We start from the raw sequence: 25,637 nt of genomic DNA, 5'->3' as shown, positions 1-25,637 counted from the left end.
GAGGAAATGCATTTTAGCCAGGAAAGAAAAAAACAACCTGTCCAGCTGTAAATGACAGCCAAGTCAGTGGGAGTGAGTGAAAACAGACAGCCAAGGAAGGGACTGGCTGGGCTTCCAAGGGAGGTGGAATCTGAAATGGTTGTCTGGGAAGCCATGGCCCAGTGTGAGAGCTATGATCACGTCATACAAACAAAGTGGTCACTTTGTCACTGACTGTGTCCCTTTGATCAGCCAAAGGTTTTGTGTGTAGCATGCAAAATCGTACTTCTTGAAGGGGATAGAAGATAACCAACCATGTCCAAGGTCAGTCTCATTTATAAATTGTGAATTCCTGGAAAGAGTGTGTGTGTGTGTGTGTGTGTGTGTGTGTGTGTACTGCCATGTGCCAACGATGGACTTTATTTTAATTGGATACTTCCTGCTGCTGTTGCTACCATGTTTTCCCGAAAATAAGACCTAGCTGGACCATCACCTCTAATGCATCTTTTGGAGCAAATATTAATATAAGACCGGTATTTATGATATGATATGATACCCGGTCTTATCATAAAATGAGACCCGGTCTTATATTAATTTTTGCTCCACAAGACACATTAGAGCTGATGGTCCAGCTAGGTCTTATTTTCGGGAAAACAAGGTATTACTAAAATATCTTAGAATCTTTTGGTGATACATGAAAAACTGTTGAATTTTTAGTTGTCTACTGGACTTTCTGTCTTGTAGTCTCCATTTCTCAATCCAATTTGCCATTCCCAAATGGGGAGACATCTAACTATGCTAAACAGATTGAACTACACTGAGATAAGTTCACAAGAACATGTCAGCAAAGCTCTTAAAATACAAATTAGCCATAGGAAAGTTACATGTCCAATGTGACTGCCTCCAGGAAAGCTCCATGCCAAAAACAAAGGAAGGACCATACTGGTGTGGAGCTGACACTGCCCCATCCATGCCCATTACAAAAAGGTTAAACCTAAGACATATCACATCTTGTCATAATACGATCAAGACCCAGGGACAATTAGAACTGCATTTTGCTATTAGCCAGTATGCACATAGGAAGGCAGTGTCCCATAGGGTCTTCCAGAAGGAAGTTCCATCTCGAAATCATTCAGAAACAACTAGGTCAATATCCGTCTAAAGACCCAGCTTCATTAACCCATAAAACATGAAACCTGGAAGGGAGAGCCTTGAGAAACATGCTCCAAAATTCAGGGAATGATCAGACCAAGAAAAATAATGCCTGGCTAAGGAGAGGGAACGTCTTTCAAAGAAAACAAGAAGAATCTAAAGTCCCTCACTTTCTTGGCCAGTTGCCTTCTTCTGAAATGCCCAGCTCATTTGCCTGGATTCATCACAAAAGAAGCAGCTTTTAACTATATTCCATCAGCTGTAGAAAAGGGATATCACCTTTTGAAAGGTAAACCTCGGGTTTGGTTTTTGGTTGATGAATTTCTGACAGTCCCCCAGAGGACTTTCAACCCAAAGTATAATTTCATAAAGATGCTTATGTCTGTCTGTAAAATACACTTTCGTGAAATTTTGTTTTCTCTGAACATTCCTGTTTCCTTCCTGTATGGACCCAATGAACTTGAAATTTCAGAAGTCAGTAGGGGTGGTATATAATATTCGGCTTGGACCTTAAATCAATAAGTTCCCAGATATTGGTGTTTTTTAATGGACCACCCTGTAGAAGGCATGAAGTCATAGAATCCTAATAATCATCTAAACCAACCATCAATTTTGCAACTAGAGAATAGGAGGCACCAGAAGGTGAAGTGACTTGTTTAGAGCCATACAATGACAGAGGCAGAGACTTAACCCACTGCCGTGACGTCACATCCTGGGCTCTTCTCATCTCTCAAGTGGCCAAAAATCAGCAGTCATTTGACACCCCCCACCACTCCACCAAAACAAGTCAATCCTTTTTCATCACTTTAAATCCAAAAGTTGACTCTCCCATAATGGATTAGGTGAAAGGGAAGGGAAGGAGACATCAAAGGGCAGTGATTAAATGAATGAGGAAGAAAGCCATTTATTTATTCCTAATGTGAAGAAAGAGAGGGATTCAGATCCCACTAGGGGCTTGAAAGGGACAGCCTGCTCAGAACTTGGAGTTTTGCCTTCCATGATTGGATAAGGACCACGTATTTAAAGAGGATCTGCTTTACCCCGAGTCAGTGACACTTGTGTTACATCAACCAATCCCTGCCATTCTGCAATTTCCTCATGCATCAGCCTGGAGACACAGGGCATTTCCTGCTGAACCTGAGCGTCTCCTCCAAGCCACATCAGCCCCTCAAAACCTTTCTTCCTGGGCCTTTCTCATAAATAAATTCTTGGTAGAAGGCCATTCCTTCCAGCAGAGCAGCTCCTCTGGCTGCCACAAGAGGCCAAGGCACTTGGCAGGTAAGCCTCATTAACTTTCATCTTCCTAGTTTCTGCAAAGTTGATGATGACATTTCTTAAAAGTTTCTCAGAAAGGTTGGTACTGGATTTGAACTTGTCTTCACTGGGCATTTTCTGGTGCCAGATTTGGCTGCCACCATGGCAGGCCGTCTCTGTTTGGTGTAAGGGAGAATGGGATTAAATCCACTGGGGGGCAAGGAGGCTTTTCTGAGTCTGAAAACTGAGTCACAGAATCACAAACGCTTAGGGCTGGAAGATACACATAGACCTCTCACCCATTCTGTTTAGGAACTGAAGCCCAAGAGATATCACACGTCCAGGGCACGCAGAAAGTTGGGAGAAATAGGAACAAAATGATGCTCTGTGTGGTGTTCTTGAGACTGATGTGATAACATATGAAAATTTTGCTGTGTTTTCAAGGGTTTCCTAGGCCAGGGCTCTTAGATCCTCATCTTGCTTCCAGCATTTCACGCCTGTTTGTATTATGAAATACATTAGTCATGGAAAGAATAGCATAATGAATACTGAGTGCCCTCCAGCTGTCTTTTAAAAACTCAATGATAGAATGGTTGCCAGGGGTTAGGAGGAGGGGGAAATGGGGAGTTAGTGTTTAGTGGGTATAGAGTTTCAGTTTTGCAAGATGAAATAGTTATAGAGGTCTGTTGTACAACAGTATGAATATATTTGTCACTACTGTACTATACGGTTAAAAATGGTTAAGATAGTAAATTTCATGCTATGTGTTTTTTTACCAAATAAAAAATATATATCAACAATACCTTTTACTCCCAAACCATCATCTTTGTTTGCTCGAAAAGGTAGGTTTCTGCTGGCTCAATGGTCTCCTTAAGTCAAAAGAGGAGGGCTCCGGTTCTACTTGGGCCATAGAGGTATACGGAGAGGAGCCCATTGAGGGGTCAAGCCCTCTCGGAAAAAAAAATGACAGGGAGACTCTTGACCAGAGAGGTAGTTATTCATACTATGCCTTTTTTCTAGAGTTAGCTTATAAAAAGTACATTCAACAAGATAAAAAATTTTAAGGGAAATCATAAAAGGTCAGGGGAAAAGATTGGGGGAGTGTGAGAGAGGCAGACATCACCTGGGCCAAATAAACAGTTCTCCTTTTCTGGTCTGGCCTAACCCTAGGGGAGATTATACAGACAGTGTCTGGAAGACTGCCTGGGTGGTCTCTCAAGCAAAACTCCAGAACCATGATTTCTTAGGGAGCTTCGAATAGGTATGGATGGAGGGGCCAGCCAAGCTGAGAATGTTCTCCTTGGTGTGTTTCTGGAGTCCACCAGGGAATGCACCCTGAGGGGATAACCTGTGCCGTCCTCTGAAAGCTGAGGGCCTCTCAAGAGCATAGTCTAAACACATGATCATTCCATCCACACACTATGGATGCCTTCCTGGGCTGGAGCTAGAATCTTCTCAAAAGATATTTCGGGTCTATTCCATGAAACCTAACAAACATGCTAAGCCCCAAAGCCCCTCGTTAGGAAACGAAGCTTCACAAATTTTAGTCTGACAGTTTAGGTTCGGAGTTAAAGCTCGTGATAAAAGGGTGAATCTAAGAACTGGAATCTTTCCAGGCAGCCTAGGACACAACTATGGGCTCAGGTGATTCTGAACCTTGCCACAACTTTTCATTCATGTGTTCCCAGGAAATTGGATTTTTGAGGGAAGATGAAGTCCCTGCTGGTTCTAAAGGGAGGAGCTGAGTGTCTGCTTCTTGGTCACACTCTCCTAGGGCTGGGCCAGAGGATGATAACTTGCAGACAGCAATAAATCTTGAAGGGAAAGAAGGAGGGAAACTCTACAGATGTATTCCCGGTTTGGTAACAGCATGTCTCATACCTGTGACAGACAGGTACAGGATCTTGGGTCACAGGTTGTCAGGGCAGAAGGAGATATCCTGGATCACTTGGTCCAACCGGCTCACTTGGCAGGCAAGGGGCCCAGAGATATTAAGTAACCTGTCCAATGTCATAGAGCTAGCTAGACCAAATGCAGAACTACAACTCAGGACTTCCAGACCCCAAAGCCTGAGTTCGTTCCCTCCTACGACTGCTTCTTTCCAGGACCGAGCATATGATAGATGTACACATGGGAGATGTTTAATTATTGCAGTTTCCCCTTTTGTTCCAATGTCAGGGTATCTGGTATTCCTTGGGCTTGCTCTGCTTTACCATCCCCTTTCTGTGATTCAATCCCTCCCATGGGGATTCTCCAAGGCTCTCACCATGCCCCTGATCTTGTTTCAGCAATGCGGGTCCTTCGCCATCTCCCAGCTCTCCTAGCTTCCCTGACCTTGCTCCATGTTGTAGCGTCCGCCATAAGTGGTAAGTGTCTCTCCCTGTGTTGGGTTTTTCTGGGGCTGCTGTAAAAAAAGACCACAAACTTGGTGGTTTAAGACAATAGAAATTTATTCTCCTATATTTCAAGAGGATAGAAGTCCAAAATCAAGGTGTTAGCAGGGTCACACTCCTCGAAGTCTCTAAAGGAGAATCCTTCCTGGCCTTTTCTGGCTTCCAGTGGCTCCTGGCAATCCTTGGGACTCCTCACTCCCCTCTCCGCCTCCGTTTTCACATGGCTTTCTCTGCATAGATCCTCTGTGTGTCCCTTCCTCTTAGAGTAAAACCACCAGTCATTGGATTTAGAGCCCTCCCTACTCCTATACCTATATAACCTCATTTTAATTAATTACATCTGCAAAGACCTGATTTCCAGTATATGTATTTTGGGGGCACACTATTTAACACACTATACATCCTGCCCACCCATCCCCAGACCCCAACATGGGTGAAAACAAGGAATCTCACCTCTATTCTACACCATCTCCTCCCTACTTCAGGGCCCTAGTGGTCAGCTAAGCCCTTGATGGACTTATTTAAGGGTTCAGATCACCAAGAACCAGAAAAATCCCCGCAACCCAGTAATCTGAGCCAACCTGAGGGGTCACACACCTTCTTAATCCCATCACTGGGTATTCTAGTGGACTCCTAAAGAGCTTTGACTTCTTATTGGGGATCACAGAGTCTTCTTCCCATTCTGTGCTTTCTGTCCTTAAGGATTCTTGTGAAAGCTTCCTAATCTTGATCTTCTGCCTGCTCAGATTTGAGGGGTGAGGGTAATGGGTGAGAAAGAGGGAAATGGAAGCAGAGGGTATCTCAAAGGAGTGGTGTCTGATACCTTGCTGCTTGCTCCTCCCCCTCCAAGCACAGACCACAAGGACTGCTGCCATCTCTGATGCCGTGAGTCAGGTCAAGGGCCAAGTCAACAAGGCCTTCCTGGATTCCCGGACCAGGTACGTGAGAAACACACACACACCATACTTCCCTTCCTAGGTTTCCTGTTAACGACAAGCACATCTAGCCCAGCCCTGACAAGCCAATGAGCCAGAGCAATTATACAGCTTGCCTTTCCACCTCCCCACCTCAGAGCGTGTGACAATTAGGAGTAATAGTCCACAACTCCTTCAACCCTCATCCTGTAGCTTATCTTGAAAAGGATGTCTAATCTAATCCTATAAGCACTTCCTGCCACGTGGCCAATGTTTCTTTGGGCCATGTATTCCAGAGTCTCAAAAAGCCGGTAGGTAGAAGTTCTCCATGTATTAAACTAATAATGACTGACTTAGATCAGGTACTAGAAGCAGAACCTGAGACCTGGGTTCATGTGCAGGTGACTGATGAGGGAGTGCTCTCAGGAAAACTGTAATGGAGTAAAAGAGCAAAAAGGTAAAAGGAAGAAGCTAAGCAAGGATGTGGCTTAAGCTCTAGCCTCAGCAGGCCTCACAGAGAGAGCTGGAGCGAAGGTTGCACCTCAGCCTGTCCCATCTTGGAGCAAGGGAGCAGAGCTTTCATCTGTTGAATGTTTCCTTGGCATCAGAGTGGCTCGGGTTTTGGGGGAAGTGTAACACACCGGTAACCCCCAGGCACCTCCAGCCAGGCAGCCCCATTGGTTCAGGACTCAAGAAGATGACAGGTGTGAGCCTTCAGCAGCTGCAGCAGGAGAAGATGGGGGAGCACACCAACACTGTAAAAGGATCCAAGGGTACTCAGAGATTCTGCAGGGCACCAGCAGAGTCAGCCACCCTCCAACCACAGTAAAGGCTGAGATTCCTAAGCAATGTGGATGGGTCCCTGCCCTCAGGAACTCCAGCTAGAGAAACAAACAAGAACAACTATTGTGTTGAGCAGAAAACAACCTTATCCTTTACACTAGACCTGAGGCTTCATTCCTCCTTGGCCCTTGAATGAACTCTTAAGCAGTCTCAGAACTTTTGTGCTAACTTCTAGATGATAGGATGTGCTCTGGTCACTTCTAGTCCCAAGAACAGTGTCCTTCCAGGAATTCAAATGTCTCATAAGACAAAGCGCCGAGCTTCTCACCTCCCTCAGTTCAGAGCATCTTTAAGCTTTTGTAGGAGAAGGGTCTGCTTGTCCCCTTTCCTGGGCTCCTACCCCTGGAAGATTTCTGACTCCTTAGGGGTTAAGCTGGGGGAGGGAGGAGAGCTAAGGGATGGCAAGGTCTAAGTCACATGGACAACTTAGTGCCCTATGAGGAGCAGAAGCTCTTCCCCTCCTTGGGCACTTTGTGGATCTCTCAGAGATTCAGCTGCCAACTCCCTGACCCAGAGTTTCTGTCCAGTAGCTTACAGTTCTAACCCTCAGCCTGGAAGCTTCTGGTTTGCTCCCTTACCCGGCTCCCACACCCTCTTGAGCCAGGTCCCTTTTAAGCAGGCTCCAGATAATTAATAGCTTTGGCCTGCTGCTGGAGAATGTGCAGATTGAGGCCCAGTGCTGCCCTATCTGGCCTACCTTGCTGTTAGGTGCACAGCGCCAGCCACCACTTCTTTTCTTTAGGCTCTTTGGGCAGGTATCAACCACTAGCCACCGCTCCCCGACACCCAGGGGAGCCCTCCTTTTAAGGCCCTTGTTAATAGAATTAAAGCAAAGAGGGGGGTTCCCATGGCGGTGGGAGGGAAATATTCGGTATTTCAGCAATTATCTACAAATGAAAATTCTCTCTCCTTTCTAAACTTCAATCCTTTTATAGCCCCAAGCTGGGGATGGAATAAAAGCCACAAAGTCGGTGTTCATCACCCCCTTTGCGAGTCATGCACAGGATGACCAGCCCTGCTTTGGAACTTGGCCTCGTGGGGACATAAAGAATCACATTTAAACAAGTTTATATAAGCACACAATCAAACAACCCAGTAACTCATGATTGGTGATAAGGACAATGAAAGAATATACAGAGCAATGGTTGCTGCTCCTAGTACAGGGATCAGGGAAGGCTGATGGAAGATGAGAAGGAGCCAGCCCTGTACAGAGGCAGAGGGATGGCATTCCCGACACTGAGAACAGCAAAGGCAAAGGTCAAGGGGCAGGAAAGAGCCCAGGGTGCTCAGGAAACAGGACAGAGGCTGGTGGAGGTGGTAGGCAAGGAGACATACAGGTGAGGACAGAGGGGTGGACCCCACTAGCCACAGAGTCAAAAGCAGATTAGTGGTTGCCAGGGGCTGGCAGGGCGGGGTGGGGGAAGGAATTGGGAGTGACTTCTTAACGGGTCTCCTCTGAGAGTGATGAAAATGTTTTGGAACTTGATAGAGCCAAAGATTGTACCACATAATGAGCATGCATGCAGTAAACAGATGGATTCATCCACATCCCAGGGTAAGCCAATGAAGTGCTTTAATCAGAAGATAGCGTGGTCAGAATTTCATTTTTAAAAGCTCACTCCAGCAGCCGTGTGGAGAACAGATGGGAAGGGGACAGCAACGGAGGCAGGAGCCCAGTTAGGAGGCTGTTGTGGCCCTGCGGATGGAAGAGGATAGTGGCTAGGTTGAAATGGAAGCCGTGGAGATGGACAGAGAGCTCCTCCAAAGCCCTGCCTGCTCCCACAGAGCCCAGCCCCGAAGCAGAGCCCAAGTAACTCCCTGGTGAGTCAGTGTGCAGGCAGGAGAACACACAGAGCGCAGAGCAGACGGAGGAAGGAAGAAAGTACATAGAACTTTGCTTGGGACCTTTGAGATGGAGCCCCAGGCGGCCCAGCCACTGTTCTTTGTTCCTGGGGTCAGGGACCCTTTGAGACCTGGCTGATGACAATGATGTCATTGATACTAATACACATAAGTGTTTATTCTGTGCCAGACACAGCTCGAAGTAGTTACTTTTCCTTCCTCCTCAAAACCCTAAGAAGTACTAAATCAAACTATATGAAGTGCCTGCTTTCAAGGTCAAAATGAGCAAATAGCATAGTTCAATCTAAGGTGATACTCATTGTCCTCATTTTACAAATAAGGAAACTGGGGACAGCAAGATTGAGTAACTTGCCCACAGGCATGCATTAAAAAATGGTAGTCAGGAACCAAACTGAGCCTGTGTGTTCCAAGGGCCACACGCAGGCTCTAATGTCACTAAAGCTGAGTCCAGGTTCGTAGAGGAGAGGCAGGGCATTTGGAGGTCATATCAGTAAACAGATCCTGGTGGAACCAGGCTTCAGACTTCGCCTCCAGGCCTAAAGTCTAGGCCAGGGCCACCCAACAGAGGTTTCTGCGAGGGTGAAATATTCTGTATCTGAGCTGTCCAACACAGGAGCCACTAATTACACGTGGCTATTGGGCACTTGAAGTGTGGCTTAGTACCGCTGAGGAACTGAATTCTTAATTTTATTTCATTTTAATGAATTTCCATCTAAATAGCCACATGTGGCTAGTGGTTACCATATTGGACAGTGCAGCCGTCCGAGCCACTGGGCACGATGTCATGCAACAGTAGCAAAAAGGTATTCTGGCTTATTTTCTTGGGTTCCTTTTTTATCTAGGTTGGAGAAAGCTAGACGTGGGTAGGTCTGGTGATTACCGCCTAATCACCACAGTCTTCTGTCTGCCCCACTCGCCCATGTAGCCCCTCAGACTGAGACATCGTGCCCCCTCACATTTGAAATAGAGTCAATAACTGATCTATAATGACAGGCCAGGGGTTACGACCAGTGAATTGTACTCCCAGAGCAGGGTTGTCTTTTGTGAGAACTTGAGCCACTTCCAATGTTTCAGAGTCTTAGAACCACAGAGATCATCTCAGAGAACCCACTCATCTCACGCATGAGGAAACTGAGGCACAAGGAAAGGGAGAGGGTTCTCATGGAGGGACTTTACTGACAGCACCCTGCATCAGTGATCTCTGTGTCATCACAAACTCAATAAAAGGATTTTTGGCTTCTCATTTTACACATGGGAATTTGTGTAAGGACTAAACCCAAGAAATGGTCAGCAAGGGGTTGGACACCATGGCCCACATCTAAACAAACTCCACACTAACTCTAGGGCCAGAGGCAATTAAGGATGTTTTCATGGGCAGAACTGAAGGCCCATGGGCATGTTATTTCTAGAATTCTCGGTCCACAAGACTCGATGAGATGCCAGCTACATGTCAGGAGTTCTTCAGTCTGAATCAGTATATCCTGGGACTTGGGTGTTTTTAAGGTTCCCCAATCAATTCTGACACAACCAGAAGAGTTGCAACTCTCTGATTCTAATTCAGGCGGCACTGTCATCCAGCTGCTGGCCTTTCCTCCGAACCATACTTAACAAAGCTTAAAGACACATGATAACGTCTTCCTCCCAGAAGAGAGATTCCAGAGACATCAGAAGAGAACTGAGAAAAGGTCCTGAGAACACAAGAAGTGCTTGTTTCCTGCACGCTGCCCACAGCACGCCGCCCAGGTGGCTCCCCGCTATACACATACCACCTCACACCCTGGAGGGGCCAGGTCATGACTCTCCCTTTGCTCTTCACTATAGGATGAAGACAGCCATGAGCTCCAAGGCGCCTACTACCCGACAGCTCTCAGAGTACCTCAAGCATGCCAAGGGCAGGACTCGCACGGCCATCCGCAACGGGCAGGTGTGGGAGGCGTCGTTAAAGAAACTGACAAAGAAAGCGACCTTGACCAACGCTACAGGTACAGAAAACCTTTGTTCCCTATGAGGAGCCATCTCCTCGGAAAAGCACTCCTGTCTCTCCCTTCTTAGAATCATACACCTTCCAAGCAGGGGCTGAGAGGACAGCTAGGCCAAAGTTCTTTGTTTCAGAGAAAGGAACTCAAGCCCAGCAAGGTCACATTGCCAACCCCAAATGAGGGGACATTCATGCTTTTGGTATAATACCATCTGCAAGGCCTCTATCGTGAGGAAGTACTAAAGTCAATAAACACGGGCTCCCTGTTCCAAACCACAGTGTGTCACCACTTCCGCCTATGAAAAGAACATTTAAGCAACTGTATCTGGGGAATTTATTGGGATTATATCACAAAAGATGAGATTTCCATCTTGTTCCGGGTAACGTGGAGCTGAAAGAATGAGCTAATGGATTGATCGTAACTTCCTCCAACCCCTCCACCCCCACCTCTTATCAAATGTCACAGCTTATAGAGTCATGGAGGAAGGAGTTTGGTCCTGACTGGAGCAAGAGGTTGCAAGTTCTCCTTGGGAAAACACCCAGTGGAAGAAGATATCTGGCCTAGGACTTGGGCAAATTCCAAAGTTCCAAAAGAAGGAAACTGGGACAAGGTAGGGAGAAGTAGGGAACGAGCACTTTGGGCTCTGAGACTCAAAGGTGTTAGCGGTAGAACCCTGGCCCCTCCGACTTTGACAGATGACCCTCCTGAAGAAGCCCCATAGGACCAGATTCCCTTGCCTAGCTTTCCTTGCAGGCGCCGGGATGGATCACAGGCTGCATTCCGAGGTCAGCAGCTCTCTCCATTCTGTGCCCACATGAAAGACTCTGAAGCCTAAACCCCCTACTATGTTACTCCTCCCAAGACCACAGTGCTCCTCACTTAAAACTTACCTGTCCCAGGGCGGCCGGATGGCTCAGTTGGTTAGAACGCGAGCTCTGAACAACAGGGTTGCTGGTTTGATTCCCACATGGGCCAATGAGCTGCGCCCTCCACAACTAGATTGAAGACAATGAGCTGCCGCTGAGCTTCTGGTGGGGCGTCCGTCTGGCTCAGTTGATTAGAGCACAAGCTCTTAACAACAAGGTTGCTGGTTCAATTCCTGCAGGGGATGGTGGGCTGCGCCCACTGCAACTAAAGATTGAAAATGGCCGAACTACGGTGACTTTGCAAAGTGCCAGATTAGGGGAGCAGGAAGCCATTTAAAAAATTAATTAACACTAGATAATGAGTTTTCCTGTAATTATCTCATTATTATAAATTAATTTTGAACGAATATGTTTCACTGAGAGAAAAAAAGAAAAAAGAAAATGGCGATTAGACTTGGAGCTGAGCTGCGCCCTCCACAACTAGATTGAAGGGTCATAACTGATGGGTCCTGAAGAAACACACTGTTCCCCAATTAAAATAAGTTAATTAAATGAATTTTAAAAACCTCTTGTTTAAAAAAAAATTACCTATCCCTTCCCAAAATCTTTCCTATGTAGATTCCTGCTTGCTCCGTACTTTAGATGTCAATGAAGCTTTAGAAGAAAAGCAGCCTTATCAAACTAACTCATACTAACATGTGCTTAAGCTCTCAGGGGTATTTTTATTCTAAAAGAAAGATCTTTTCATTCAAATTACCTGATAGACAAAGAATTATTAACAATTCTGGTGACTTTCACAGGTACTGTGTATGTGGCCTTGGGCAAGTCTCTTGAGCATATGGTGTCAGTTTCTTCTCTGTAAAATGGTAATTAAAATCCTTATCTTAATGAGTTGTCAGGATTAAATGAGAAACCACCTCTTACTTAGAACACAGAATGTATTCCAAAAAATGTGACTTCGCCCCTGGTTTCAGTGTCCTGCCTCCCCCAGTGCCTCAGATTGGAGAAAGAACTCAGCCCCTTCTGTTTCAGACCCCAGTGTGGACTTGACTGCACTTTCTTGGGAGGTAGGCTGTGAGGTCCCGGTTCCTGTGGGGAGATGCGACAAAAACAGCCCTTACCGCACCATTACGGGAGAGTGTAATAATAGGTGAGTGGGCTTGGGTTGCTGTGGTGGGCAGGCCTTCCAACCACCATGTCCAGCCCACCTGCCCAGCCCAGTCCACCTGACCTGCCCCATCCACCTGCCCTCCCCTGCCCAGCTGTCCAACCCAGCTCACCCAGAGGCTTTGCAGTTTGGGTATTCCAGGGAGAACTGTCACTACCTTACCCTCCTAAACTTGGCGTCCCACTGGAATCTGTTCTGTTGGAACGCCTCCCTAACTCCCCCATCTTCTAAAGAGACCACTGGATCCCGCTGGAAGCAGCACATTTCCCCAGGGCAGAGGAGCCCCGCGCTTTGGTGTGGATGGGGGGGGGGGTAGGTTATAAACCCCACATTTGAGAGGTGCCTCTTCCGTTCCCCCCTTCCCTCGGGCAGAGGCTCCCAGTCCTTCCCCATGGGATCCCCCTGGGGTGTGCAGAGGAGTGGACTGGCCGAGGCTGAGGTCGGGTCCTACTCGGTTTCAGGAGGAACCCCTCGCTGGGCGCCGCCAACAGGGCGCTGGCGCGCTGGTTGCCGGCTGAGTACGAGGACGGGCTGTCTCTGCCCTTTGGGTGGACGCCGGGGAAGAAGCGGAATTGCTTCCCGATCCCACCGGTGAGGCTAGCTCGGAGCAGGAGGGTAAAGAACGGGGGTCAGAAGGGAGAGGATGCACTACCCCCACCCCCAACACAAAGGAAGAAGAAGAAATAGGTGGCAGGACCGGAATGTGCCGTGGAGCCCCATCAAGGAGGGAGATGGACATTTGGACTTGCTGCCTGGCGATGTTCCCCAAAGTGCCACAAGAGGGCAGCAGAGCGCGAAGCCGGGAGCGCAGCCACGTGGCGGTCATGTCCCAGCTGCCCACAGGCCAGATACCCTGGGGTCTCCTAAGCAGATGGCCTCCCTGCCCCATCCTGTTCGAGCTTACCCTGCCCCAGCCCCTGGAGTGCATCAGCTGTCGTTTGCCTGGAGGTCCTATCTGTTGGCCTCATCTGAGTTGGCAGCCCTTCCCCTGAGCCCCTCTCCTCTTCCGAGACACCTGGCACCTCCATAGCACTTCAAAGGCAGCCTGTCTTTCTTTTCCTTCTCCATAGTGGAAAGGGCGCTGGCCTTGCAAGCCAGCCAGTCATACTGACCTGCGTTTAATCTCTGCCCCTTTGTAGCTGACCTTGGAGACTTGACCTCACCTCTCTAGGACTCAGTCTCCTCATATACAAACTTGTCACAAACTTGTCATGAGATTAAATGTACCAATGACATCATAGGTACCCAATAAACTGCAATATCTGAATCCTCAAAGGACTTTTTCCTCCAATCCTGCCTTCTTTTCTCTCTCCTTCTGTAGGCCCGTGAAGTATCGAACCAGATTGTAAGCTACCTGAATGAGGAGGGTGTTCTGGACCAAAACAGGTCCCTGCTGTTCATGCAGTGGGGTCAAATTGTGGACCATGACCTGGACTTTGCCCCCGACACCGAGATGGGGAGCAGCAAGCACTCCAAAGTGCAGTGTGACAAGCACTGTATCCAGGGAGACAATTGCTTCCCCATCATGGTAGGCCCCGCACCGTGTCCCTGACAAGCCCCTTGCCTCCCTGATGGGGCAGACATTCCCAGCCCATCAGCCACCGTCCCTTGCTAGATCTTCAATGTTGATTGGACAGCTTCCCAAAGCTCCCGTGTCCATTCATTCACTATTCATCCATTTATTCAGTAAGTGGACATTAATCATCAACTCTGTGCCAGGCAGTGCACTGTGCACTGGGGATTCAACAGTGAATAAACACACTGTTTCTTCCCTCAAGGACAAAGGGCCTGTGTGGGAAATAGACAAGTAACCACTAATGGCAAAGTTGGGAAGCTCTGGGGAGGGTTGTTTATGTCCCTGGCCAGCAGGACTGGTATCACACAGGGACTTATAAGGAATATAAAAGCTCAAGCCACATCCCAGACACGGCGATACAGGACCTACAATTTACCAGGGTGTCCAGAAGATTAATTTTATACACAGTTTGGGGAACGCAGCTGTCAGTCTTCCTGGGGTCTGGGTAGGCTGATCCCAGAAAGAGCTGAAACTTCATGGATGAATCAGAAATTGTGGGAATTTTCAGCAGGAAAGGAAAGGAACTTTCAGTGGTGCACCTTTTCTTCTTATTCATGGATTTATGATTAGAGAGGGATTTATTCACTCAAACCACAAATCAAGGCTACGTGCTATGGTATAAAGGACATAAGCTGTGGAGTGAGGATTTGAAGTTCACATAATATCCCCTTCCAGTTTGTTAGTTCTTGGGCAAGTTACTTAACCTTTCTGAGCCTCAGTTTTCTTACCTGTAAAACGGGACTGAGTTGGCTACCTTACAGGGTTTTATGAGGACCAACATTAGATAAAGTATGCATAATGCCCGGCACATGGTAGGGCCAAAATAAATACATGGTAGCTGTTGTTGGTAGTAATTATTCACAAACCCTTCCTTTCCTATCTCTTGCCCTGCTCCTCTATCCAGGGATCTCAGGAATCTCTCCCCACCAAACATTTGGAGGCCTATCTCTGAAAGATTGAATGATTCCCCTCACCCCTTTTACATCGTGGTATATAATGAACTTCAGGGTATTGTGGGCCCAGGAGGTGTAGCAGCAGCAGAAGGTGTTCAGAGTCAGTATCTGGTCGCAGGGTCCCAGGAGGGCACCATTAGCATCTTTGCCAGCTTTATCCAGATCCAACCTGGAGAGGTTGCCAGGGCCCAGCTGTACAACCTCTGCCCAGTCACCCACCCCCAATCTCTCTGCAGATCCCACCCGATGACCCCAAGGTCAAGACTCAAGGGAAGTGCATGCCTTTCTTCCGAGCTGGGTTTGTCTGCCCCACTCCACCTTACCAGTCCCTGGCCCGTGACCAGATCAACGCGCTGACCTCCTTCCTGGATGCCAGCTTCGTGTATGGGCCCGAGCCCAGCCTCGCTAGCCGCCTCCGCAACCTCAGCAGCCCCCTGGGCCTCATGGCCATCAACCAGGAGGTCTCGGACCATGGGCTGGCCTACCCGCCCTTTGAGAACAAGAAGCGGAGCCCCTGCGAGTTCATCAACACCACTGCCCACGTGCCCTGCTTCCTGACGGGTGAGTCTAGGCTGGGAACAGAGGGACTCAAGTTCAAGGGGACTGAGAGTGGAGGTAGGCCAGAGAAACTTCACAAGGCCACTAGGCAGCTTCCAGGGAGGCTTTACCACTGCTTCTTCTCATCGTCTTCGGGCAAAATGCACACCAAGCCAACACTACCTCTGGCACTGGTTCAGGACTGGCAGAAGGGCCCAGATGAATACAGAATCTAAGCACATGTGTTCACTGTAAAAGAAAAAAAAAAGAGTCCAGAAAAGCACAAAGAACATAAGAAAATCAACAAAATCCCACCACCCACAGAAAATCATTATCATTTTAATGCCTGTCTTCCCAGTTTTTTTTCTATTATATATTTCCACATCATTTTACATAATTGGGGGGCATACTATAAGTAATGCTCTATAATCTGATGTCTTCACTTAATATATCACATTGAAATATTCTTCCACAATATGATTTTTAATGGTTGCTTGCTATTCCATGACATATGTTACCATCATGTTTTTTATCAACCCTATTTGGAGACGTTTAAGTCATTTCCAGTTTGTCTGTGATTTTGTTGTTTTTAGGGAGTGAACGTCCTTGTTGATGAATCTCTGTGCTCATTTACATAATTTTATTAAGATAATTTCCTAGAGGAGGAAGTTCTAGATTAAGAGGAATGTATATTTTTAAGGCATTTTATACACTTGGCACACTCCATACGGCGTGTGCACAACCAAAGCCCCCCAATTCTGTTCTTTCCTGGGGCTCATGCCCCCCTGGTCCTCTCGGCCTTTAGCTTCTGGAGGCCTTCCCTCTTCCAAAAACCCACTCTCCCAAGGCAAACCCCCTGCCCACACTGACATGGCGGAGGCTGGCCTGTAGGCCTAGATTTCTTGGTAGATCTCTTAGATTCTGTGTCTTCACATATTCCACATCAATCCAGACACAAAACCGAGCCCTTTCGTGCTTTCCACAAAAATATCCACTAAGACCAAGCATTTGTGACTTTAACAGACTTTCTTGATGATTAGAGGACACAAGTCCCCTTATGAAACATCTGGTCTTTTACCATTTAACTGACCCCCCCATCCTGTTCCTCTCTCCCTTCCTCCTGATACACCCCCATCTCCAGAGTCTTTTTCCTTTATCACACAGAGGAATTCAACCCTACCCAGGCTCCTACCCTCAAACTTGCATTCCTAAAACGTTCAAAGTTGCTCCACACAATAAAAAGCCCTCATTTATTTGTACGGCCCTGTCTTAGAAGGCAGTTGGGATTGTAATTAGTAAAATTTTTCTTTCTAATGTCATCTGTAGTCTTTACCACAGTCTTGTGAGGTCAGCCTTATTATCCCCATTTTCAAAGATATGAAGGCTGAGGTTTAGAAATGTTGAGTCACTTGCCCAAAGTCACACAGCTCAAAACTGTGTGTATAGAGCTGAGATTCAACCCTGTGAGTCCCCAGCCTGATCCCTCTCCACCTGACTTCCCTGAAGTTAACTGCAAGGAGGGGCTTAGGACAGGGTCCCTTTGGGGCACCGTCATTTAGTTTTTGGTGCAGTTACTGGGTTCTGAGGCTGCTCAGGGGAAACCCACCTGCCTGCCTTCTGGGCTTTCAGGAGATTCCCGAGCCTCAGAGCATACCCTGCTGGCTGTTTCCCACACCCTCTTTCTCCGGGAGCACAACCGGCTGGCTAGAAAACTAAAGAGACTCAACCCTCAGTGGGATGGAGAGAAGCTCTACCAAGAAGCCCGGAAAATCCTGGGAGCCTTCATGCAGGTACAGAAGCTCAAGAGACTTCCTCACATGCCTGCCTGGCTTCTGCTCCTGACTCTGCCCTCTGCTCGCTGCCACACCTCTGCTTTCCATGCCTTCATTTCCCCCTTCTTCTCCTCTACTGGTTCTTTCCCATTGTCTCATTCTTTTAAACCTCCCCTTCTGTTTCTTCCACTTTTCTGCCCCAAAACGAACCCCTGGATTCAGAGTATTGGAGTCCTTCGTATGTTGGTCACTCAGTGTGCCTATCCAGGTATCATTACAGGGACCATAATAGGTTCCATCATTCCTGGGAATGTTACCTAGCAGTTACTTTGGTTATTTTGATTGGATTATCTTCTTTTTCAATTCTCTTCTCCTAAGCCACATGTCACAGGCATAGTCAATTGCTATTGTCAGTTGACTGATTGACTAACTAGAAGAGACTTAGAAAGATTGATATGTTGATATTAACCATGCATGTATTTTTAAAACATTGCATTTTGAAATAATTGTTGATTCTCAAGAAGTTGTGAGAAAAAGAAAAAGTATGTGCACCCAGCCTCCTCCAATGCCAAGATTTTGCATAACTATGGAGCGATTTCAGTTAGTGTATTTCAGTTAGTGTACAATATCAAAAGCAGGAAGGTAACACTGATAAAACCATAGTGCTTATTCAGATTTTACCGGTTACAAATGCAATAATCTGTGTGTGTGTGTGTGTGTGTACACGTCCACCCCCAATTTTATCACGTGTAGCTTCATGTAACCACCACCACAATAAAGATGCTTAACTCAACCATCACAAGACTCCCTCATGCTAGTCTTTTATAGCCACATCCACCCTCCCCTTCCTATATCCCTAACCCCTGGCAACAACTTATCTGTTGTCCATCTGTAAAGTGATGTTATTTTGTGAATGTTATATAAATGAAATCATACAGTATGTATCCTTTTGAGATTGCCTTTTTACATTCAGCATAATTTCCTTAAGGTTCCATCCAAGTCACTGCATATACCAACAATTCATTCCTTTTTGTTGCTGAGTAGTATTCCATACTTTGTCTAACCATTCACCTATTGAAGGACATTTGAATAGTTTCCAGTTTGGGGTTATTATAAAAAAAGCTGCTATGAACATTCATGTATAAGTTTCTACATGAAAATAAGTTTTTGTTTCTCTGGGACATATGCCCAAGAGTACAATTACTAGGTCATATGGTAAGTCCATTTTTAGTTTTAAAAGAAACTGCCAAACTATTTTCCAGAGTGACTGTGCCACTTTTACATTCCTACCAACAGTGTATAAATGATCGTTTGTCTGCATCCTGGTCTTTATTTGGTGTTATCACTATTTTTTTTAACCTTTCTGATAGATATGTAGTGATATCTCATAGTGGTTTAAATTTGCATTTCTCTAATGGCTAATCATATTGAATATCTTTTCATGTGCTTATTTGCCATCTATATATCTTCTTCAATAAAATACCTGTTCATATATTTTGCCCATTTTCAAATTGGATTATTTGTCTTTTAATGTTGAGTTTTGAGAATTCTTTATATATTCGAGATACAAGGCCATTGTCAGATACATGACTTTAAATATTTTCTACCAAACTGTACTTTGTCTTTTCATTCTCAAACTGTACTTTGTCTTTTCATTCTCTTAATTCATTTCATTGTCTTTTGCAGAGTAAGAGTTTTTAATTTTGATGAGGTCAAATTTATCAATTTTTTTCTTTTTATGGATTGTGCTCTGGGTCTCAAGTCTCAGAACTCTTTCCCTCGGCATAGGTTCCAAAGACTTTCATCCTTTTTTTTTTTTTTTTTTTTTTTTGTCTTTTTGTTTGTTTGGTCAGAAGTTTTACAGTTTTGTATTTTACATTTAAGTCCATGAGCTATAGGGGGTTAATTTTTGTACAAAGTGTGAGGTTTAGCTCGAGGTTCATTTTTGTGGCCTATGGATGTCTAATTGCTTCAGCACCACTTACTGAAAAGGCTATCTTTCCTTTATTGAATTGCTTTTGCTCCTTTGTCAAACATTATTTGTGCATACTTGAATACGTGAATCTATTTAGTCTATTTTCTCTTTGTTCTTCAGATTGACTAAATGCTATTGATTTGTCTTTTGTTCTATCCTATCATCTCCACCCTACCACTGGGTCTATCCAACAAGTATTTTGTTTGTTTGTTTTGTTTTGTTTTTAGCTAGTGTATTTTCAGTTCTATAATTTCACTTTTTTTATATACATAAATTCTATTTCTTTGCTGAGATGTCTTTATTTGTTTCAAGATAACGTATAATTGATTATTGAAGCATTTTTATGACAGCTACTTTAAAATCTCTATCAGAAAATTCCAACATCTGATTCAGATCACTATTATCTTTTCTCATTCAAACTGTGGCTGTCCTGGTTCTTGGTAGTATGAGTGATTTTCAATTGTATTCTGAACATCTTAGTTATTATGTTAGGAGACTCTTGATCCTATTTAAATCTTCTATTTAAGCACATGGTTGCCCTGGTTATTTTGGTGTGTAGGTCCTGGTATACTTTTGTGGGCTTTAGTTCCAATGACAATTTAGTTCTTGAGCCCATGCAATGCTTTTCTGGTCTGCTTCATCCTTCTGGTGCTTCGGAGTTCCCACTCAATCCCTGCTGTCTGCAGGGCAGGAAGGTACTTTCTTGGCTGCCTTCTGCTGCTGAGCAATCTTCTAGGGGAGCAGAAGCCACTGCACCTGCGTCTCCTTATGCCAGTGAGTGAAGAAGAGAGAGACACACGGGGCTTCACGGCTGCCACCATTGCCAGCAGATCAGACCATCCACCAGCCTGCGTTGTGGATCGAGGGTTGAGATGGCTAAGGGCATGTGTTGTGAAGTGGGTTTGCGGGCTCTTTACTAGGTCTTTCCTGGACTTCCCTTGTCCCAGTCCTTTAGAGAAAGAGAGAGGACTTTCCTTGGCTTCTTTGGTCTATTCCTGCCAGCCTCTCATGTATCCAGTCTGGGATACGTAGGAACTCTCCATGTTGTCATTCCGCAAATCCTGAGGTCCTTAGCCAGTCCAGCTTTCAGAGTCTCTTTATTGTTGTCTGTTGAACAATTTCCAGGGTTCCTAGTTATATTTAGTAGGGGAAGACTAAAGAAAAATGAGTCTACTCCATCTTGTTCTGAAACTAGCAGCCCTATGCACATAGTTGTTACCATCAAAGAGATCTATTTCCAGTTGTTTCTTCTCAAAATCTCCAGAACTCGATATGTATTTAAAAATTTTGGGGTCCAAGAATCTTGCTGCTGGAGATGTTTGCAGGAACTCATCCAAAGAACAAAAAAATATCAACCTAAAGATTATCTGAGTTAAAAAAAAAAAAAAAAGAAAAAGATTATCTGAGTTAAGGCTTATATTAGCTTACTCAGGCTACCATAACAAAAGATTACAGGCCTGGTAGCTTACACATCAAAAATTTATTTTCTCACAGTGCTGGAGGCTAGAAGTCCAAATCAAGGTATTAGCAGGTTTGATTTTTCCTGAGGCCTCGTTCCTTGGCTTGCAAGATGACTACCTTCCCTCTGTGTCCTCACATAGTTTTTCCTCTGTGCATACACCATCCTGATATTTCTCCTTCTTCTTATAAGGACACTAGTCCTATTGGATTAAGCTCTGCCCTTCGATCTCATATAACCATAATTACCTCTTTATAGGCCCGATTTCCAAATACAATCACACTGGGGATTAGAGCTTCAACATATGGATTTGAGGGGTCACAATTCCATTCATAACAGGGTTTCTTGGACTACAAGAAAAAGAAACCCACTCAGGCTAGTTCAGATGTTCAGTATTGGTTCAACCCTATACATGTGTCAAATGGAAACTGATAAGGATTTCCCCTGGGACCCCAGGGCAGGGGGGTGTAGTTGGGCCTCAGCAAGGATTAGAGCCAGAGACTGAGAACCATCTGGAATCAGGGCAGCTACTCTTGCTCTAACCCTCCCTCTTCTCTGCTCCTCTCTTCACTTCTTTTTGTTTTTCATTTTCTCTCTCTTTCTACAGATGGGTTTTCCCTGCTTTTCTGCACACAGTAAAAAATGAAAACACATATGACCCCACCTGTCCCCTCAGATCAAGTGCCATCAAACTGGGCCAGTCCACTGTGGCCAGAGGCAGAGTTCTCTCTCCTGATGCAGACCACCTGCTCCAAGGCTACCATCCACAGTCTGTGCTCTTGAACAAATTGGAAGCAACCTAAGAGTAAGACAGGAAGAGAAGGACCCATGAGTGCAATAGAATATTATACACATTTAATTACATAATAATTGTGAGCCAGGAAAAAATGTGAGAAGTGTTAAGTAAAACAGCAGAATGCAAAAGTATGCATTCTCTAGGATTGCAGCTGTGTAAAAATATGTATAACATAGATAAAGATTAGAAAGAATAAAAATTAATGTAATTGGGTTAGGTGGCGGCATGATTTCTTCTTTTTTCAAAATTTTCTCAATTTATGCTAGTTCACTGTTTTGGGTAAAACAAACCAGAAACTGATCTCTCCATGGTACAGCCTTCTTTCAAAACTGGAGATTGATCACATTTCCCTTGATTACCCTGCGAACCATTCCTGTGGTTCTTCATTCCTCTTGCCCTAGCCTCTGGGAAAAAGTTTAATAATCTGACATGGTATGTTTAAAGTGACACACAAAGATTGTCACTTTAGCTTCAAGGTCATAAACGTAGAGCAAAGATGGCAGAGAATACATCTCAAGTGCCAAATTCAAATGACTAGTTCGTCGAGCCTATGTTGAGACAAATCATGACAGAGCAGCAGAAAGAATGTCGTGAACAATTAGTCATGTCTGCCAGGGTCATAGGAACGGAATTTGCCATCCTTGATTTTTCACCTCTCAGCCCTCTTGCCCACAGCCCCTCTCCGACCTCACTGCAGAGGTTTAGGTCTTCTCACACCCTTTCCTCATGTCTTCTTTCTCCTTCCAGATTATCACCTTTAGGGACTACCTACCCATTGTGCTAGGTGTTGAGATGCAGAAGTGGATCCCTCCATATCAAGGCTACAACAAATCTGTGGATCCCCGAATTTCCAACGTGTTTACCTTTGCCTTACGCTTCGGCCATTTGGAGGTCCCCTCCACTGTGTCCCGCCTGGATGAGAGCTATCAGCCACAATGTCCAGAACCAGAGCTTCCCCTGCACACCCTGTTCTTCAACACCTGGAGGATAGTCAAAGATGGTATGTCCTTTCAGGGAAGTGCTGTCACCTGGCTGTCTCACGCTACAGGCTGCTTCTGGGGAAACTTGGCTTGGAAGTCAGACTTCAGGTACTTCCAATGTGATCTTGGGCAAGTGAATTGACCTCATTGAGCCTCAGTTTCCTCATTTGTAAAATAGGGGCAATAATACCTATCTCCCTAGGATACACAAAAAAATTGAGATATATGTGTAAAGCACCCTGCAATAGTTCCTGACACACAGGAGACTGCTAGGTTTTCCCTACCTCTTTTTCCTGCCTCAGGCTTCTCCAACCCCTATAGAAAGAATTCATTGGTTTGGTAAATAGTTTTTCTCCGCTCCCCTCTAGGGGTTTCTACCTGCATTAAGTGCCACAGGTTGGACCCAGCTCCCTTTATCCTGGACTGGGCTATGTTGAAACTGGCTTTACTTAAGGCCTGACAAGCCAGGGCCATTTTCTATAGATTTCTGCTACCTCTTCCCCTGCTGCAACATTCCTCAATGAAACACATTCAAAGAGAAGAAGCCAACTCTCTGAACTAGAGCTCAGAAAAAATCCTGAAGCTTTTATTCAGGCCATCATCCTATGAATGGCCCTTTTTTGCATCCCCAAAGCAGGCAGTCTGGACTGCCCCCCACCCCCAGCACACCCTGCAAGCTCTTTTTATCCCTCCTTCCAGCTTGAGATGTTCAGTTGGCCCTATTTTCATCTGAGAAAAAATGTCTGGTGGAAAGAGAGATCAACAGTGAAAGATGTCCGCACCCTACTCCCATCCCCAGGATGACCTCTGAGTCTCCCTGGCAGGTGGAATTGACCCTCTGGTGCGGGGCATGCTGGCCAAGAAGTCCAAGTTGATGAATCAGGATAAAATGATGACGGGGGAGCTGCGCGACAAGCTTTTCCAGCCCACTCACAAGATCCACGGCTTTGACCTGGCTGCCATCAACATACAGCGTTGCCGAGACCATGGGATGCCTGGTGAGTGGGCCAGGGTCGGGCTGGGCCCGGGAACCTTTGAGCTACTTTCTGAATCTTCAGAGGGCTCTCTCCTATAATTCTGAGGATCTGGTCAATTCTAAAACAGAAGACAGAGATGTCAGCTTTTAAGACTCACTTTGCTCATCTGTGAAATGGAATCTTCCTTTGATCCTAATGCAGAGACAACAGAACATATCTGATACCATCTTGTAGCCCCTCAAATGAAAAAGAGATCACCAACTGACTTGTAAAACCAATGTAAAAGCCCAGGAAAAAAAATATTAAGAAAAAGAGAGTAGAGAGAAACCAATGATTGTGGGCCTTTCTTTTGTACCTATGAAAGGCAATGTTATATTATAATTAAAAGCCAGACTACCTGGGTTCAAATCCCACCTGTGCCAATTCTAGGTTTGTGACCTTAGGCAACTTCCTTAACATCTCTGTTCTTCAGTTTATATGTTTGCTTAGAATAGTACCTGGACCCATATAACCTGCTAGCACTCTTGAGACTATGAAGTACCAGATGGAAAACAATGGAAACCCATCCCAAAGACCATGCGCCTAGATTTTCTGGGGTTGATAGAGCTAGAATAGGTATGTTCCCAAGGGGGGCTACGGGCACGAAGTCCCTGGGATGAGATAGCTTCAGCCTTTCCCCCTTAGGATACAATTCCTGGAGAGGCTTCTGTGGCCTCTCACAGCCCCAGACACTGGAGGAGCTGAACGCTGTGCTGAAGAACGAACTGCTAGCTAAGAAGTTATTGGATCTCTATGGGACCCCCGACAACATTGACATCTGGATTGGGGGCATCGCTGAGCCACTGGTAGAAAGAGGCAGGGTGGGGCCTCTTCTGGCCTGCCTCCTGGGGAAACAGTTCCAACAGATTCGCGATGGAGACAGGTGAGTGAAACCTCAGTAGGAGGGCCCGAGAGGTCAGATACTTCTCTGAGGTAGGTGTCCTGTATCCTGCCCTGAGTGAGAACTAACCCAGACTCAGCATGCTCCCAATGACTTCCTTCCTTCCCTTTGCGCAGGGTGGGGAGGGGCCGACAGCTGGGCTGTATGGAGAGCTCTATGCTTCTGTCTCTGCAGGTTCTGGTGGGAGAACCGTGGGGTCTTCACTGAAAATCAGCGGGACTCTCTACAGAAAATGTCCCTTTCACGCTTTGTCTGTGACAACACCCGTATCACCAAGGTCCCGCTAAACCCATTCCAGGCCAACAGCTACCCCCAAGACTTTGTGAATTGCTCAGCCATTGATAAGCTGGACCTCTCACCCTGGGCCTCAGTGGAGAATTAGGGGCCCATCACATTGTGCAGTAAAGCGCCTTTTGGTCCACGATGCCCTTTCAAGCAAGTTCAGTAATCCAGTCTCTGAGACCTCCACTCCCTGTCCCAGCCCCTCTTTTCAGACAGACCTTGCTCCACTTGCCAGATGCATACCTCACGCAAACCCAAGGCCAGCAGCTCAGCCTTTCAAGCCCTTTCACTTAAAATCCACTGCTCCCACCCCATCGCCTCTACCTGTGGAAATTTCGTTTCTGTCATGACTTAGACCTGCTGCAATGCCCTTCCAATCTAGCTTGCCAGGTGTCACCCATCCTCTCCCTGGAACAAGTCTTGGCTGGGGCTGTGGCCTTTGCACCCTTCCCTCCTTTCCTCTCAAACTAGTGTAAGTTCCTTGAGCTAGGGACTTCAGTCTGCTTCCGAGTGTCTCCCATGCCCCCAGCAAGGTGCTTGGTATACAGTAAGTGCTCAATAAACATCTGCTGATTGACTAAAGATGCTGGCAATGACATTGTTCCCTTCCAGAAGGCAGACCTTAGAACCACTGCCAATTAAGGAATTAGAGTTTACAGTCCAGACATGTCTCACCACTAAGATGTGTGCACTGGACTGTGGGGTAAGAGAGCACAATTTGGTGGGATTTCAAAGAGCTCTCCAAGAAAAGGAGGAGGCAAAGGGCTCTGGGGAAAAGAAACAATGGCCATAGAAAGGCAAGAGAGAGGGCTTGGGATGGTGCCAAGTGATCAAACAGGGAGGAAATCCAAGCCTGGATTCCCCTACAGCTAGAGTTAGTTTCCCTTCCAGAGACCTTTCTGGGAAATACTCTCTTGTTCTTCTCGGAGGCTGGGAGGCCCTGAAGGGGCATCTCCAGAATATACCTCGTGCTGCCCAA

General features: G+C 46.0%; 1 protein-coding gene across 3 annotated transcripts; it reads left to right on the top strand.

Moving 5' to 3' along the window:
• Positions 1–25,237, top strand: LPO (lactoperoxidase). 3 transcript variants are annotated; one of them, XM_081029038.1, is made up of 13 exons: positions 1–303; positions 4,674–4,751; positions 5,629–5,716; positions 10,220–10,380; positions 12,276–12,393; positions 12,873–13,002; positions 13,733–13,939; positions 15,177–15,501; positions 17,107–17,267; positions 22,227–22,479; positions 23,284–23,457; positions 24,121–24,358; positions 24,551–25,237. In XM_081029038.1, the coding sequence occupies exons 2-13, from the start codon at positions 4,676–4,678 to the stop codon at positions 24,756–24,758; spliced, it is 2,139 nt and encodes a 712-aa protein (XP_080885164.1). In that variant the 5' UTR covers positions 1–303; positions 4,674–4,675; the 3' UTR covers positions 24,759–25,237. The 3 variants fall into 3 exon arrangements, with proteins under 3 accessions (XP_080885164.1, XP_080885165.1, XP_080885163.1); XM_081029037.1 differs by lacking the exon at positions 1–303 and adding an exon at positions 1,967–2,409; XM_081029039.1 differs by lacking the exons at positions 24,121–24,358; positions 24,551–25,237 and having other exon boundaries at positions 23,284–23,543.
• Positions 25,238–25,637: the final 400 nt, after the last annotated feature.

Source organism: Rhinolophus hipposideros (genome assembly GCF_964194185.1).
Source record: "Rhinolophus hipposideros genome assembly, chromosome: 20".
Classification (NCBI taxonomy): domain Eukaryota; kingdom Metazoa; phylum Chordata; class Mammalia; order Chiroptera; family Rhinolophidae; genus Rhinolophus; species Rhinolophus hipposideros.
Note: the sequence above shows the minus strand (reverse complement) of the source record. Positions and strands in the feature narration are given on the sequence as shown.

Coding starts and splice junctions, on each gene's coding strand:
- LPO (XM_081029038.1), top strand. CDS start 4,676: ATGCGGGTCCTTCGCCATCTCCCAGCTCTCCTAGCTTCCCTGACCTTG. Junction 4,752..5,628: donor TGTAGCGTCCGCCATAAGTG/GTAAGTGTCTCT, acceptor TCCCCCTCCAAG/CACAGACCACAAGGACTGCT. Junction 5,717..10,219: donor TTCCTGGATTCCCGGACCAG/GTACGTGAGAAA, acceptor TCTTCACTATAG/GATGAAGACAGCCATGAGCT.